General features: G+C 38.5%; 1 protein-coding gene across 1 annotated transcript; it reads right to left on the minus strand.

Annotated features, from left to right (window-relative positions):
* Nucleotides 1–4358: 4358 nt before the first annotated feature.
* Nucleotides 4359–10839, minus strand: LOC115923997. The gene is made up of 4 exons (XM_030985443.1): nucleotides 7908–10839; nucleotides 7294–7410; nucleotides 6056–6145; nucleotides 4359–5011 (listed from the first exon to the last, which is right to left on the minus strand). Exons 1-4 carry the CDS (start codon nucleotides 10777–10779, stop codon nucleotides 4875–4877), a joined length of 3216 nt encoding a protein of 1071 aa, XP_030841303.1. The 5' UTR covers nucleotides 10780–10839; the 3' UTR covers nucleotides 4359–4874.
* Nucleotides 10840–16748: the final 5909 nt, after the last annotated feature.

Here is a 16748-nt window from a genome sequence, read left to right on the forward strand (position 1 = left end):
CTTTCCTCAAAACGAAAGGGCTTGAAAAAGTCTTTAAGTGGGAAAATAACGACCATTAGTTGTCAAATCGACTTAAGTAATTGCATTCCATTTAGTAATAGTCTTATTTTCAGACTCTTGTACCGAATGGTCGTACGTTTTGTGCTGCGTAAAGATTCAATCAGTTTAATTTTGGCCATCACAAGAAGTGGGTTATTGATGTAGATGAATACTGATGTATCCTTTTCAGCTCCTTTTCTGTATGTTATTACCCAAGAAGAAAACAGTCAGTCAGTCACTTAATAGTGTCTGATAGTGAAGCTAGAAAGTAAACGGGTTCTTTGCATAATTAACAAAATTAGGACACTACTAACGTTTAAATTTCACATATAGGACATACAAGACATATTGATAAATCCTGCAAAGTCCTGCAGAATTTGATGTTGGCTGCAAATGGGACATAGCACCTTTAAGTTCACACAAAATAATGCCCCCGCTATGTCTTCTTGTGCCTCCATTTCAGATTCTAGCTCTAAAATACACACTTGCAAATTTTCACGATAACATTAAACATCAAAATGTTATGACCTTTAAGAAAACCTTTGTATAGCATCCGGGATCCAATACCTCAATCGTGTCTGCCTTAACAACACTTTACACGACCGTCCGAAAAAGGGAACAAAAAGGAAATCTCCATGTCTACTTTGGTTTCTTTCTCCGTTGAATTTCCTCTTAAAGTGATCAAATTTAGGTTGATTCTCCTGGAAACCAGAAAATAATTGAATGCATGATGTATTAGACCGATTAATCTACTACATTTACAGCAAAGCCACTATTCTATTCTGGGTATATCGTTCCATTAGAAGGAAAGCAATATGCATTATCTCTCACCTTCTATCTGTCTGGCTGTCTCTCTCCCTCTCCCTCCATGTCCCATCTCTTTTCTCTCTCTCTCTCTCTCTCTCTCTCTCTCTCCATATATATATATATATATATATATATATATAACTATGGATTGCACATACGGAAGACATGTGATAAAAATCAATATTTTGGAGACAGTAGCAAAATGGTACCATAAAGTTAAAACAAGCATACAAACTTTCGTTTTTATTTCGCAGAAAAGATCTTCAAACCAGAGTCTTTCAATTACTTAATTACTTTTTACCCTCAAAGACACACTTTTTCAGTAAAAGATATACCGTCGTAATTTATGTCTCCTTTACGTTTCATTACTATCTGAGCAACAAAAGGGAGACATTTTGTCTTTCTCATACTATTGGGAGACATGTCTCCTAATGATAGTGATACTGAGCATGCACACATATATGTATATATATATATAAATGTAACATAATTAAAATGTATGTTTTGCTTTATAGATTTTTGAACATACTATTAGTCTTCATACAAGCCTAAAGGGTTATAAGGATTGCACATAGGCTTAGTCTATATTAAATTACTATTATCGTTATAATTATAATAACTATTATCATTATTATCATTTCTATTAACATTGTTATAAATTCTTGTTTATTAACACGAAAATGTCTCCTTCATGTGGGTGTCTCCTATAAGTAGGTATAATAACACCAAAATGTCTCCCAAATGTCAGATCTATAGAAATATTATCATCATCATTATTATTATTGTTATTTGATTTAATTCCACAAACTGGAAACTTCCTGGGTCTTTGAAGACATGCATTACTTCTAGGAAACACCCACTCAATGGAGACATATTTGTGTCTCCTTGAAGTACAAGTTTATCGATTATTTTGTCTATGTTATTATTAATGTTTTTTTTTATCATTTTTTTCTTGTGTGGAGGTATATTCGCACATGTCCTTTGTTTTTGTTAATACTCGATATGACATGCACTGGCGGATCCAGGGCGCAACAGGTGCGCAACAGTTTTTACCATCTTCATCCCATTATCATAATTATAACTATCCTCTTTATAAATCATAATATCATTATCAATGTCATATGAATGGATTTGTATACTATAAGAAAAATATGAAAAGGAAAAAGAATCTTGCATGTGAAGACACCATATGCTAACTTTCAAAAAGGAACCCGAACGCGACCCGACCGTTTAGCACAAGCCAAACAAAACGAACCAGACACAACGAATCTCACAGACATGTGTATATGGACACAAACTCAATCAAAATATGCATTCACATCTTCAACTGGTCATCCACAAAAGGTCACATTCAAAAGCAAAAACAAAACGCGGGAACTATTTAGTTATTTTATTAGCAAGGAATTTATTACAAAGGTAAACCATGGATTAATTGAGCAAGTCTAAAATCAAGCAATAAAAATTGGGCACATGCTCAAAATTATAAATAAGCATGAAGTAGAATACATATATTATATAAATGGGAGAGATCTCAATGCAAAATATTAAATTAATAGTCACATTGAATATTAAAGAAACAATTTAAATTGCACAGACAATACAAGAAAATATTTCAGTGTATCACATCATCAGGCAAGAAAATAAAGAAATGGCAAGAAAGAGACAGAAAATTGGAAATAGGGAAAGGGAGGGAGGAAGGGGAGAGAGACAGAACAAAGTAGTGTGGTGGTGGATTTGGTAGTAAACCTCCTTGGTAGTGGTAGTAGTAGTAGTAGTAGTAGTAGTAGTGGTAGTAGTAGTAGCAGCAGTAGCAGTAGTAGTAGTAGTACAGTGGAACCTCGTTATAACGATATCGGATATAACAAAATCCTCTTATAACGAGGTAATTTTGCTGGTCCCAGCTCTTTATATTTCTTTGGTTTTTTACACTGATATAATGAGAAACCTGATATAACATTAGGTAATTTTCATGGTCCCAAGGACCTCGTTATAAAGAGGTTCCAATGTAGTAGTAGTAGTAGTAGTAGTAGTAGTAGTAGTAGTAGCAGCAGTGGCAGCAGCAGTAGTAGTACTGTAGTACTACTAGTAGTAGTTGTAGTAATACAAGACTAGTAGTAGTAGTAGTAGTAGTAGTAGTAGTAGTAGTAGTAGTAGTAGTAGAAGTAGTAGTAGTAGTAGCAGTAGTAGTTTTATATTTCTAAAATATTTATAAAACTAATAATGCTTAACCTTGAAATTCTACATATAATTGGAACATACATACTCTACCCAACCATGACTAACTTGACATGAACCAATGAATAACCACTCGTGCATGAACGAAAACAGAGCTTCTCAAAAAAGGTGTAAAATTAAGATGTGGTCAAAACTTTGCCTGTATCTTTTGAATCTAGTAAAGGAAGTCATCTCATGTTTGGTCTGGGTCCTCACAAATGAAAGCAAAAGAAAGAACATACATGTGGAGATCTTCGGTTCTGAAATTAATCCCGATGTAGTCATTTTCATATTTCGATGTCTATTCTGGGATGAATAGGGACAGTGCCCAATGTTATGCAACACTACAACCTAGTGGGTCAGAATGTAATCGTTATACTTTTCCTACATTTCTCATGAATAAAAACATTAACACATGTAATTATTATAGCACTAAATGAGCAAATTAGCATTATTTACTCTTGTCACAAAGAACACTGATGTAGCCAAATATGTACACCATATAAAAGGCAATGCTGTAAAATATTCCAATAACAGGAATAACAATAACAAAAGTTCAACTAGATGCAAACGTGCAATCCATATATATGCAAGATTAGATAGTAAAATGACATCTAAGTGTCTTTGTAATATCTGTGCTTGTGGAATCAAGTTGATGCTCTTCAAAAACACTTCGAAAAGGGATTGTGCTCAAACTGACATCATTATCAAGTACTATAAATACCCTTTGTCTAATAATATGTAGTTCACTCTAATAAACTTGAATTGAACTTGAAGTTTGACTGCATAACTACACTTCACTGTACAGTGTGCAACCAATCATTTCTAATGTCCAAACCTTCATCATGCACTGAAAGCAGTATTCATCATTACATCATTAATTAGATACATGTCATCTTCATTTGATCCTGAATTAAATTTAAAGGTAATACAAAGTTTTGGTATGGGGTCATGAATTTTGTTCAAATGTACATATTGGAAGCATATATACGATCCAACAAAACACAATGATCGTTGTCGCTGTTGTAATCGAGTCTAAAGTGATGAAATTGTAGATAATAAACTCTTTATGTTGTATAGCGCCCTCTCCGGATTGATATTACTTTAGCTTTAAAGCAATGTTTCTTGACTATTCTTTTGGAAACCTAATATCAGAACTGCATATTCCGAGATTTTCATGGTCGCAGCCACCGTTTTATGACCGTAGGCGCTATTTGAAATTTATCGGGAGCACCGATAAATTTCATATTAGAATATCTCGAAATCCAAAGCGTTTTAGAGCCCAATTTATTCAGAGGCGGTTTTTCGTACACAAGGTTTTACAATGATAATGAAAATTTAAACGTTATTCTCCGACCCTAGTGAAATATTCCCAAAACTTTGTATTACCTTTAATATTCATTTAACTTGCATACATCCAGGTTACAAAATGTCCACTATATAACCATTTAGCACTTTCTTTAATACATACACTAAGTCAATGGCAGGGAAAACCGAAATAAACTAACTTCATTCAGGCTCATTAATCATCATTACACCAATGTTTCAACTGACCTCTTTGCCCACCATATTAGACTTTCATCAATTCAGCTCTATCACAAATTAGAGCAAGTTACAGGTTGCGCATGTGCAGATAAAGGACCAGGCTTGACACTGAAACAAAACGAGGATGAGTCCTTGTGCAAGCTCTTTCATGAATATTCATTTAGAAGCCACATACCTACTGGAATATACAGGTGAAGGTACATGTATTGTGCCAAAAAAGGCAACAAAAGATGTTAATCAGACCATATGATCTGACCCAACTAATATTATTAGTTTAGGAAGCTCCTCTCTCTGTCATCAAAGTTTTTCTTTGCTTTATTCCTTTCGTTCATCACCTTATTTCTTACCGCCTGCCATTCCATGGTGATTTGATGTCTTTGCAGGAAAGTGGTGCAGGCCTTCCTCCCTGGGTATGAAATAAGAACAATACATTCTAAATCCTTTGTCATCATCGATACTATCTTAGGTTATTAAATAGGAACTAGTCGACTGGTATGCCTCTGCCCTCTCACGCACTGCATTATATTGAACAAATTTGCATATTTGCACTATCAACTCATATGAAATTTCAATACTTATTATTAATTTGACTAAGCTATCTTTCAGAGTACATGAAAAGCCAATTAATGTCAATTAAGTGCACTTTCTCCATAAATGCTGGAAACTGAAGAAAAAAAGTAGAACTCCTGGAAAAAAAGTTGCATATGTGCATAATCAAATAGGAATAACAATAAATTTGACTATGCATTTTTGTAAAACAAATAATCCATGTATACACACATGCCACACATTGATATATGGCCGAGGTCCGAGATGGGGGTGGGGAAATCAAATGAGTCCTGAGTTACTTGTCATGTCCTACATGACCGTCTTACCAAGTTTAATGACATCAATCAAGTCATACTCAAATTATCGCGTAAACGAAGAACATCTGATGGATGGGGGAATAACCCCCTCCCCCCCCCCCCCAGCTATTGCAGTGTCACTCAAAATCAAATTTATTAATTGCCAAGTCCTACTCAAAGTTTGATGATATTCCATCAAGTCATACTTGAGTTATCACGTAATTGTTCAAAACTGAAGGAGTAGTTCGCGATGCAAGATCCCCCCCCCCCCTTTGTTTGTCATAATATGCCATTACCATGGCAATGCACTTTCTGCCACTGTCATCAACTTCTGCCAACACGCTGATTCCTATATACTTCGTTTGGCAGGGGTATAATAATGACTAGACCTTGAAACTAGTAAATGGAAGCTACCAAAACTGAAAGCTGGGGATCCCTGGAACTTAGTTTCTTGGAACACAATATTCTGATTTTTATATAAATTATATGCACACTTCTAATACATGCTATACCAGTTTCCTGCCCTTTAAAATGACAACAAAATTACAACTTTTCTCAACCCTTTGCCTAAAGATGCACTTAAACATAAACACAAAGAAGCTTACCTGGTAATGGTTCCCCTTGTTTGATTGCTGCAGAGAAATACTGCTTGCACTGCTTGCTTCCCTGCTTTGACCAGCGGTTGTACCTTCGGGCTGTAATGACATAACATATAAGCCTTATATACTTCTACGCTTCAGACATGTTTCACAGTTTGTCACATGTTGTGCCTACATCTATGAAAGATGTTTGAAAAGAAGAAAAATACTTTAAAACGCACGACACTCCGGTTGCAGCTTGCATGACTACCCTCCCCTGAATTTGCTTTATCTCATGAAACATAACCACAGCATCGGGACACCTACATGTACCAATTTATTTATGGGCAAAAGATACTGTAATTTAAACAGGGTGATTAATGTTTTGCAAACCTCAAATCCCCATCTCATATGATGTGGCAAAAATAAAATAAAAAATACTCAAAAAGAGCCCAGTAGACTAGATGCTCACCTGAATTTCGCAACCTCCCCATAGTGCCCCAAGGGGGAAAAAAAAGTTTGTAAATTTGCTCAGGGGCCTATAGTGTGTCTGCTCATCAACACCCCAAGGCAAACATTTGTGCCAAATTTCACTAGAATTGTTCAAAAACTGAGGAAGTAGTTCACGACACAAGATTCGACCGACCGCGCGACCGCCCAACCGACTGCACGCTGATTCCAGTATACCCCCTTCAAACAAAACGGATGGCAAAATCTCACTTGAGCATTCTGCTCACATGGGCTAAAAAATATGGAATAAATCAATCAACAAGCTGTATGCATGCGCACAGGTAGTTAGAGCCCATGTGTCCCTCCAACTTTTAAATGTCTAGGCCAAATACACCTTTACCATTACTCTCGCAGTTGCTAGATTCAAATTGTATCCATATCACACAATCTTTCAGTATTTACAATGGTTGCTGGGAAAACTTCTCATTATGGTCAGCTATAAACTTTTCCCATACAGTGTTGCGTTCCTGAGCAGATCCAATTAGTTTTACACCAATATTTGTCATATAAATGCATGAATCTACTACTTTTTTTTTTCTTCATGAATCTCCATTGTATCATATGCTGAAACCTTTATGAACTGATTCATTCTACAAGAACCAAGTTTTGAACTCATGCCTATGATTCTCAACAATACAATACAACTATGAATTCAGCACATGTGATAGTTGAACTGCAGAGTTAATGGGAACAACTCCCTGTTTAATATCAAAGCAACAATGTGCAAAAAAAAAAACACTTCGCTTTCATATTACCTGAAGACCTATCCCCAGAGGTCAATGTTGCAGTAGAGCAGCCATCCTTTGAGGTCGCTGGTGCACTTGAGCAGCCATCGTCATCAGACGCTTCAGATTCTTTGCGTGCCCTCATTCCTATAAGAAGGGAAAGACATATAAAATGCGAACATCAATAATTTGCATACACGATATAACAACAGTCAATATAAGAGAGAGAGAGCATAAACAAATTAACAAATTTGTAATAGTGCAATCAAACAAATACAAAATAAATATATACCAAACACAAAGAGTTTATGAAATAAATAAATAGTAAATATCACTTGATGAACATTTTTGTTTTCTGCGTTAGGTTTGCTTCAGATTTGGGAATATGAAATGGTGCAAGTTTTTTCCATCAATATTTTGCAATTGTTTTCATATAAATGTACAATTGGGTGTATCATTTACTGGTTGTTTTGTTGCTCGATGTTATTATCCTATATGCTATCCCAATTCAAAATTATATCAGCTCTTATTTCTATTACTACTGCCTCGCTGTTATAAATCTGAACTCGAGATAATCATAAATTTGCTGTACATATAATATGGTACATTGAACCAATGCAAAATTTGTATAAATGTTTACCTACCTCCTATATCTATATGATGGAGATGACTCCCTACTCGGGTGATTTCTTGGATGGCAAGTGGGGTCTGGTAGATTGTTTGATTGATTGTAGAGGAGTGTCCCATATGCCGGTAAAATAGTTCCAAGTCAGCATCAGGCAAGTCGAGGGATGCGTAAATTGTAGACACTCTGTGCCTGTTCTTGGTGGCATTCACCGTAACGTTGGACGAAAGGCTGATGTTGTCTGAGACATTCTTTAGAGCATGCCACCCTCCAACATGGTCATGAGACATTTGAGTACAAGCGAATATGTACTTATTATCAGGTCTTATTCCTGCTGTATGCCGGATTTCCTGATCACATAGAAGTTGCACAGGTTTCACAGTGTCTCTTGGGAACAGGACTGGAACCAAGCGATTAGTGCCCTTCCCAGTCTGGTAGCATATCTTGAGCTGAGATAAAAGTTCCTGATGGGCTGGATTTTTAACTTCATGAATCTTGTCTTTCTGCATCCATACACCCTCTTCTGCATCTCTCCATTCTTCGGTTGTAAGCCTGCTGGGTTCTCCACCACGCCTTGCATTCCACAATGTCAATCGCGAGCAAGTCAGATCTCGTAACTCTACAAATGTGTGAGAATCCCAAACCAGGAACTCATCAGAGATGATTTCTGTGACTTTCTTTTGAGTGTATGTCTTCAATGCTTCAATGTCAGCCTCAAGCGGGAGCTCTGCAGGCTTCCTCAAACGCACTTGGCGATTCTTTTGGATTTCGTAGTGTGCATCCCCAAAAATCAAATTCTGGTTCAAGTCAAGAATCTCTACGAACTTGTCAATCTCAGATGCATCTTCATCTAGCCTGGATACAAGAAAACTAGCTTTAGTGATTTTGCTAGCTTTTTTCAGCACAAAGTACAAGCAGAGTTTCAGTCCTGGCTTTAGTTTGCCTTCAGTTTCATCATAAGTGAGCGTCTGGATTGCCTCTGTCAAAGATTCGAAGTGCTCTCTACTGAACATGTCTCCAGCATGTCCCATTGTGAGATCTGCAGTCCCATGAACCTCGTGTTTCTTCTTAAACTCAGTGTATAAGGTGGCAAGTCTTCTCATATCAGCCATAACTGATTTTCTTACTTCAAGTTTCTTGTCTTTTTTGGATCTGTGTTTAGTCCACAGTCGATGTCCAACATTAACTATCACTTTGTCCGTTCTACACGTATTCCCAACGTCATCATTCTGGAATCTACTAAGTATGTCAGTGACAAAGTCTGGGTGTTTTTGATACACTGGATCTTTCCCTTCCATGAGGTTTACTGGTACTCCTTCAGATGGAGTGCATATATCACCTTGGCAAACTTTCCTGTGATGCCAGAAGAAATGTGAGCTGTAAAAGCCCTTGCAGTTACTGCACATTTTAAGGTTGTCATCATTCCCTGATTTTGGTAACTTTTCTCTTTCATAAATGGGGTTGTCATCTTTCATTCGTTCTCTATTTACTTGGTATATGCCTTCCTTCCTGAACTTTGAGAACACCTTGTCTCTCTCCCGCTTTGGCAGCTGCATGGCAGATTTCACCTGCTCCTTATCCTTATGTACCAAACAAATGTGTCTCGAGAGCTTTTCACCACAAGCTTTGTTGCAGAAAGGGCATGGCCTTGATGGCTTCTTGTACCTTGTTTTCTTGTCCTCGTGTTTGTGTGTCGTTTCCATATTATCATTGGTTTTCTGATGTGGCAATTCTGGCCCTGAAAATGATCCTGGAAGGCACTGTTTATAAATCTTTGTAGGTTTTTCATCTGGTGTAGATATAACAGAAGATGGTCTCTTGCGCACTTGAACATTTCTTGGATGAATCTCAAGAGTTGCCTCATCATCACTGCTGTATTCCTCGTTGCTACCCTCCTCTGGTCGATATGTTGGATCAAGGTCAGATTCATCACTGTCAAAATGATTTTGGAGTTCACTTGATGATTTAGATAGGTTAGGGTAGATGAACCTTCTTGGGCGTGTGTACTGCTCTTCCTCATCTGAGGAACAACTTGATGGAGATACACAGTTTTGTGGATGCTCAGATTGTTCTAATCCTTTGAACTCTCCTTCGACTGGTTGGTGTCCTTGTGTCTCTCCTTGTTGGAGTCCTGGAGTCCCTCTTTCTTGTTGGTGGACCTGTGTCTCTCCTTCTTGTTGGTGGAAATGTATGTCTCCTCCTTGTTGGTGTCCTATAGTCCCTCTTTCTTGTTCGTGTCCTTGTGTCTGTCCTTCTTGCTGATTAATCTGCATCTCTCCTTCTTGTTGGTGTCCTAGAGTCCCTCTTTCTTGTTGTGTCTCCCTGTGCTGGTGGATTTGTGTTCCTCTTTCTTGTTGATGCCCTAGAGTCCCTATCTCTTGTTGGTTGACTTGTGTCTCTCTTTCATGTTGGTGGCCCTCTGTCTCTCCTTCTTGCTGGTGGACATGTGTATCTCCTCCTTGTTGGTGGACATGTGTCTCTCCTTGTTGGTGGACATGTGTATCTCCTCCTTGTTGGTGTCCTAGAGTCTCTCTTTCTTGTTGATGGACTTGTGTCTCCCCTTGTTGGTGGATTTGTGTTCCTCTTTCTTGTTGGTGGTCCTCTGTCACTCCTTTTTGGTGGACTTGTGTCTCTCCTTGTTGATGGATTTGTGTTCCTCTTTCTTGTTGGTGGTCCTCTGTCACTCCTTTTTGGTGGACATGTGTATCTCCTCCTTGTTGGTGTCCTAGAGTCTCTCCTTCTTGTTGGTGGACCTGTGTCTTTCCTCGTTGGTATATATGTATGTCTTCTCCTTGTTGGTGTCCTAGAGTCCTTCTTTCTTGTTCATGTCCTTGTGTCTGTCCTTCTTGCTGGTGGCCCTCTGTCTCTCCTTCTTGTTGGTGGACCTCCATCTCTCCTTCTTGTTGGTGTCCTAGAATCTCTCTTTCATGTAGGTGGCCCTCTGTCTCTCCTTCTTGTTGGTGGACCTCCATCTCTCCTTCTTGTTGGTGTCCTAGAGTCTCTCTTTCATGTAGGTGGCCCTCTGTCTCTCCTTCTTGTTGGTGGACCTCCATCTCTCCTTCTTGTTGGTGTCCTAGAGTTTCTCTTTCATGTAGGTGGCCCTCTGTCTCTCCTTCTTGTTGGTGGACCTCCATCTCTCCTCCTTGTTGGTGTCCTAGAGTCTCTCTTTCATGTAGGTGGCCCTCTGTCTCTCCTTCTTGTTGGTGGACCTCCATCTCTCCTCCTTGTTGGTGTCCTAGAGTCTCTCTTTCATGTAGGTGGCCCTCTGTCTCTCCTTCTTGTTGGTGGACCTCCATCTCTCCTCCTTGTTGGTGTCCTAGAGTCTCTCTTTCATGTAGGTGGCCCTCTGTCTCTCCTTCTTGTTGGTGGACCTCCATCTCTCCTTCTTGTTGGTGTCCTAGAGTCTCTCTTTCATGTAGGTGGCCCTCTGTCTCTCCTTCTTGTTGGTGGACATGTGTATCTCCTCCTTGTTGGTGGATTTGTGTTCCTCGTTCTTGTTGGTGGTCCTCTGTCTCTCCTTGTTGGTGGACCTGTGTCTCTCCTTGTTGGTGGACATGTATGTCTTCTCCTTGTTGGTGCCCTAGAGTCCCTCTTTCTTGTTCATGTCCTTGTGTCTGTCCTTCTTGCTGGTGAACCTGCATCTCTCCTTCTTGTTGTTGTCCTAGAGTCCCTCTTTCCTGTTGGTGGACTTGTGTCTCTCCTTCTTCTTCTTCCCTTTGAACTTGTCCTCTGAAATGCTGAGGGGAAAAATAATTAGAAATTAGATGAATAAAGCCAAATAATGAGTAGAAACTTGTCCAAAATGTAATCAGTTTAGCTATATCACATGGGGCAATTTTTAGTATTATGGGTAATGTACAGAGGTAAAGAATTGAATCTCACATACATGACTTGTATTGCTTTGTCTATCATGGGTTACAAGCAAAAACATGAAAAGGTAAAATTTGACTTTTATCACATCTGATAATAATCTTGTAATTTCCATCATACTCTAAATTTATCAAAATTAATTTTACCTTTTTCTTCCACGGCAGTTCTCGAACTCCATAATTGTACAGAACTTCGGTCCCTTTAGATATGTTCTTTGTAGCAATTATCCACATGTGTGGATGTGACTTCATATCTAGTATCTTCATTCGGGCGTTCTCCTCCCTCCCTTGTCCATGATTCACGAGGCGGCCGAGTCTATCCCCAAAAGCACACTCATCAGTTGCATCAAGACTGTATTCCAAAGAAAAGTGTACAATATTGTATGTCATTCAACTAGATGGAAGGAGAGAAAATGATGCCTCCACTATTGCGCGATTTACATATTAAGCCCAATTACATAACGTGATCACTAGCTCTTATTGCATATATAATGAGCCCTGTGACCTTTGACCTCATAACCCAAAAATCGAATTAGTTCATCATTGGCCCCTTAAGGTACATACATGGGCCAAGTTTGGTGAGAATCCGTCAATCGGTTCTTGAGATAACACGACCACAAGCTATTTATTGCCCTATGACCTTTGACCGCATGACCCCCAAATCCAGCTTTAGTGAGGATGGGATGAACCATCCAAAAGTAATATGTAGATTTAACATCTTATGTACAAATTTAACATTTTGTACACAAAGTCTGAGTGACCTTTGACCACACTAAAATGTATAGGCCTCCCTAGCTAATGCATCTACCATTCAAATTTGGTAATGATAGGACGAACCATCCAAAAGTAATAGGTAGTACACATACGGATGGACAGTGCCCGTTTCATAATCTCCTAATAGGAATAAAACGTGCAAACTTACCAGTAGCTTTGTCCTTGATGCTTAAAAAAAAAACGAAAACCAGATGATTCCTCCTCCTCACGTTGGTTGCCTTCTTGGGCAGATATAAGTTGGCCTGGGTACTCCAACAAAAACTCCCCTTTTGAGATGTCTCTTTGTGCCACTATCCCTCTTCCTGTAAGAAAAATTACAGTAAGACATCATTACACCAACATTATGGTACCTCTAAACAACGATAGTTGATTGTTGACGTCACAGCTGAAAGTCATCTTCAACAAAATATTGATTTGCAATTTATTTCGTGCAATTTACTTTCAGGCGCACATCTAGACATTGTCCCTATATACTCTATATGTAGTAAATAAGGATGTCCAGCTCAACTCAATTTGTTTTGTTTCTCACTGTTTTCATTTTGGACACCCTCCAAGAGTTGGGTTTGCAGGTTCTGTACATTGTAGAGTTTGAGGAAGTAAGGATTACAAAAAGTATCCAGGAAGTGTGTCTGATTTTCTTATGCCAGATTCACCATTCTATTTCTTTTATGTTGAGATGGAAATGGCAGGAATTTATATGTTTCCAAAAATCACAGTGCCAATTTGATCAGTACAATTAATTTTGTCAGAATATCTTGACAATGTGTACTCGGACAGACGGTGTGAGTTGCCATTGACACCAATATATGTTATTCGATCATACCGGTGTTTACACAATGCCATGTTCCAAACAGTAAAAAAATGATGTATGTAAATATGCCTGGTCAATCTTCGGGATAAAATTGGCGGCGCACAACATGCCATCGAACAGCGCCTTCTAGAACACCAGGTATACATGTACATCCCTTTATGTTATCGTGGTAAGAAGAAATATGGACGGACAGACGGATAACCTAAAAACAGAATGCCTCCGGCACCACTTCATGTCGGAGGCATAAAACAAAAGAACTTGAGTTGAAATGAATGTGCAAAATATGCAAATTATGTTGTTAAGTTATGTTTCTGCTGTGACATCAATCAAATATTGTTGGACAGTATACGACCTAAACTTGTAGCAGCCCCATGAAACTTAATTATGAATTAAAAAATGATGTTGCTTACCTTTGTTCTCAAACAGCTTGACAATGAAGTGAGGAGGGTCCTTTTCTTTCTCTGTGTATTGTGCTGCTACCTCAAGGGGGTTGGGTTTTCCAACACCACAATGTCTTCTTCTGGTCAGCATGTCTAAAAGGGTTAGAGAAAAATAGAAAATGAAGACAAGGCCTATATAAACCAAGAATTATAACAGCATTTAATAGGAAAAACTACAGATGGTATTCATCAAATTTAGTAGGGTTACACCGCTATGGAAGAAGGGATTACATTCCAGTAAGGGAAGTATCAAGTTCCAAAAAGGGGTCCATTATCTATTTTAGTGTATGTCACCATCACCACAAGTGGCCTAATTGGGAATGATGAAATTGGGGGATTGACAATAACTATTTGGCCGCTAGAGGGCGTTAAATTAAATGAATTAAATGCTTGTTTCTGATTGGTTGACGTGCGCTGTTGGCTCAGCGGGTCCAGCTTCAGGTTGTGCTACCTACTTCCGGTCTTTTACGCCGAAATCCTACAGAATTCAATTTTTGCCGGCTAATTTGATCATTTCATCCGCAACGGAACCCCATACTCACAAAAACACTTATTTAAACTGATTTAAATCAATGTTTAAATCACTTTTCGATAGCGTTTTAGAACCGTTCGTTATAATGACGCATCATGATTTTGGCTGATTTCAATAGGAAAGCTATTCACTCGTGCCTGTCCTGGAAGTAGGCAGCACAACCAAAGTAATATAGCGCCGCTATCGGAGAATATCTTACAGCTCTTGTCGATCTCTCGAATTGGTCTTGGATACAAAATTTTGAATACCCAGTGAAACTTACCAGTGACTCTTTCCTTGATCTTGATGCTTGAAAAAAAAAGCCCTAGCCCTGCAACCGCGACTCCTCACATCGCTCGTCTTCTTGGGCAAGTAGTTGCTGCAGGAAAATAAAAACATGTACATATTTTTCATATTGTGTCAGAAAAATTGTGTTAAAAAAGACTGTTTGACCCTACAATGTAGATACACGCACCCGCTATCTCTTGCGATAGCGGTGCACCTACAAAGCTTCCTCTAGAACTTAATTTCCCTGTCTTATTTTTGTTTCTCAATGGAATTGTCATACTAGATCCAGTCTTGCATGGTCTACAATCCAATGAAAAAATCAGGAAAATTATTTTGACAACCCAAAAAGCATGCAAAGTTTCTGCAGATACTGCATGTTCATCGTTGGGTGTTTCGCGAGCAGTTCAACGCAGAACCCTATGCCAACAACACAAATAAACAGAAATTTGTTTTGTTATAGAGGTCTAGGGTAAATCGTTGTAATCAGCATTTTTTGACATATGGTTCTATATTCGCTGTCGAAGTTGGAATGCGCAGTGCGTGGCCACGCACGCGCACAGTACACATTCGCATATAATCCAACAGCACTTGATTGCCCTGCGTTAAGCATTTGTTTGAGCGGTTGCTATCGAAATGTACAAGCCGGGACCGGGGTCGTTACATAGGCTTCGACAGTGAATAGGAATTAAGCTTCATGCTTTGTACATGTAGGTGCAAGCAATAGCGGGTGCGTGTATCTAGGTTGACCCACAACAATGCAAAACAAAAAAGTTTGACCTTGCAATGATTCCAATGTCAAAATTACCGCTAAGACCAGAAAGATGCACAAGATATTATATTAAATATCGAAGCAAGACTGATCATATCAATCATCCACTTTGACTATTCTATTTTGACACACAGTGACAATTAATAATTTTGACATGGATTTTTACATTTCATTCAAATTGGCAACAATTTTTTTTTTTACCGCGCCTGGCATATTGGCATTCAAAATCCATGAATGTCACCCATTACTATATGATACAAAATCCCCCAAAATGAACAAATGATAATTTATATGGGTTTGAACTCAATTATTACCTTTATGTAATACCTAATTTCAAATTCTTTGACGTCAATTGAAAGTTTTCCACCTCCAAAATACATGATTCGATTGATAAATCCCAATGTACTCGCATATATTGGTGACACGGGTATGTGCCGCTACAAAGACCCCCTTTTTCAGAGCCAATTTTTTAATGAGGGCCGCTCGGCCAGGCCGGGCCGGTTGCCGCTCTCAAGGGTTACAAAATTATTTCCCCCCTTCTCTCTTGCCGCTATGCGGCAAACTCCCAGTTCCCAAACCATATGGCATCCGAACAGTGCGGGCCGGATTTTTGCCCAGAACAGCCAATGCATGAGCGCTGTACATAGCCGCTGAGCGGCGCTCATAGACACATACATGTACACACGCAACAAGCGCGGTCAATTCATGACATGATGGTCGAATTCTGACCCAGACAAGAGTTCCATATTTATACCCCCTACTAAAACATGAGAAAAGAACTTGATAATAATTTATTTGATTTTTTTGGATGTTGAACTTGAAGAATAACACAATGTGTTATGTAATTAGGTGGTCTGTCGTTTTCGACAGATCACCTATTGTTTTCGTCAGAATTTTCTTTCTTTATTTATTAGGTGGTCTGTTGTCAACAGACCACCTATTGATTTCGTCAGAATTTTCTTTATTATTATTATTATTTATTCTTTATTTTTATTTATTTCTTCCCGTTTTTTGTTTATCGGTTAACTCAAGATCGGTTGTGTTAATTTCTTTCAATTTTAAGACAGTAATAGGTCATTGTCATGAGACGTGACAGGAACATTTTCAAGGTCATCACGTTATCGTGACGTCATCCAGGCGCCATTTCGTGAAATCACGTTATCCATCATATCTTTATGATGCATAAGCAAAGGTCATTCATATTCATATCACATATACTTAAGGTCAAGGGTCAACAGGTCATGTCATCAAAGGTCACATAAAGGTCATGACGCGCGCGTACGCGTGCGTCAAAATTTTAGAATGGTCAAAATCACCTAACTATTAAAGGAGAGTACGAATCAGGTCATTTTAAGCATTTCAAAATTTTCCGTCCGTAAGTGTAAGTGATTTAGATTC

The sequence above is a fragment of the Strongylocentrotus purpuratus genome, unplaced genomic scaffold (assembly GCF_000002235.5).
Source record: "Strongylocentrotus purpuratus isolate Spur 01 unplaced genomic scaffold, Spur_5.0 spur5_scaffold_15, whole genome shotgun sequence".
In the NCBI taxonomy this organism is placed as follows: domain Eukaryota; kingdom Metazoa; phylum Echinodermata; class Echinoidea; order Camarodonta; family Strongylocentrotidae; genus Strongylocentrotus; species Strongylocentrotus purpuratus.

Bases quoted from the DNA above. Each gene is read 5' to 3' on its own strand.
- LOC115923997 (XM_030985443.1), bottom strand. From the start codon at position 10,779: ATGGAGGTCCACCAACAAGAAGGAGAGACAGAGGGCCACCAGCAAGAA. The intron at 7,411-7,907 runs GTAGGTAAACAT...CCCTTCTTATAG, and splicing joins CCATCATATAGATATAGGAG to GAATGAGGGCACGCAAAGAA. The intron at 5,012-6,055 runs GTAAGCTTCTTT...TTTCATACCCAG, and splicing joins ACAAGGGGAACCATTACCAG to GGAGGAAGGCCTGCACCACT.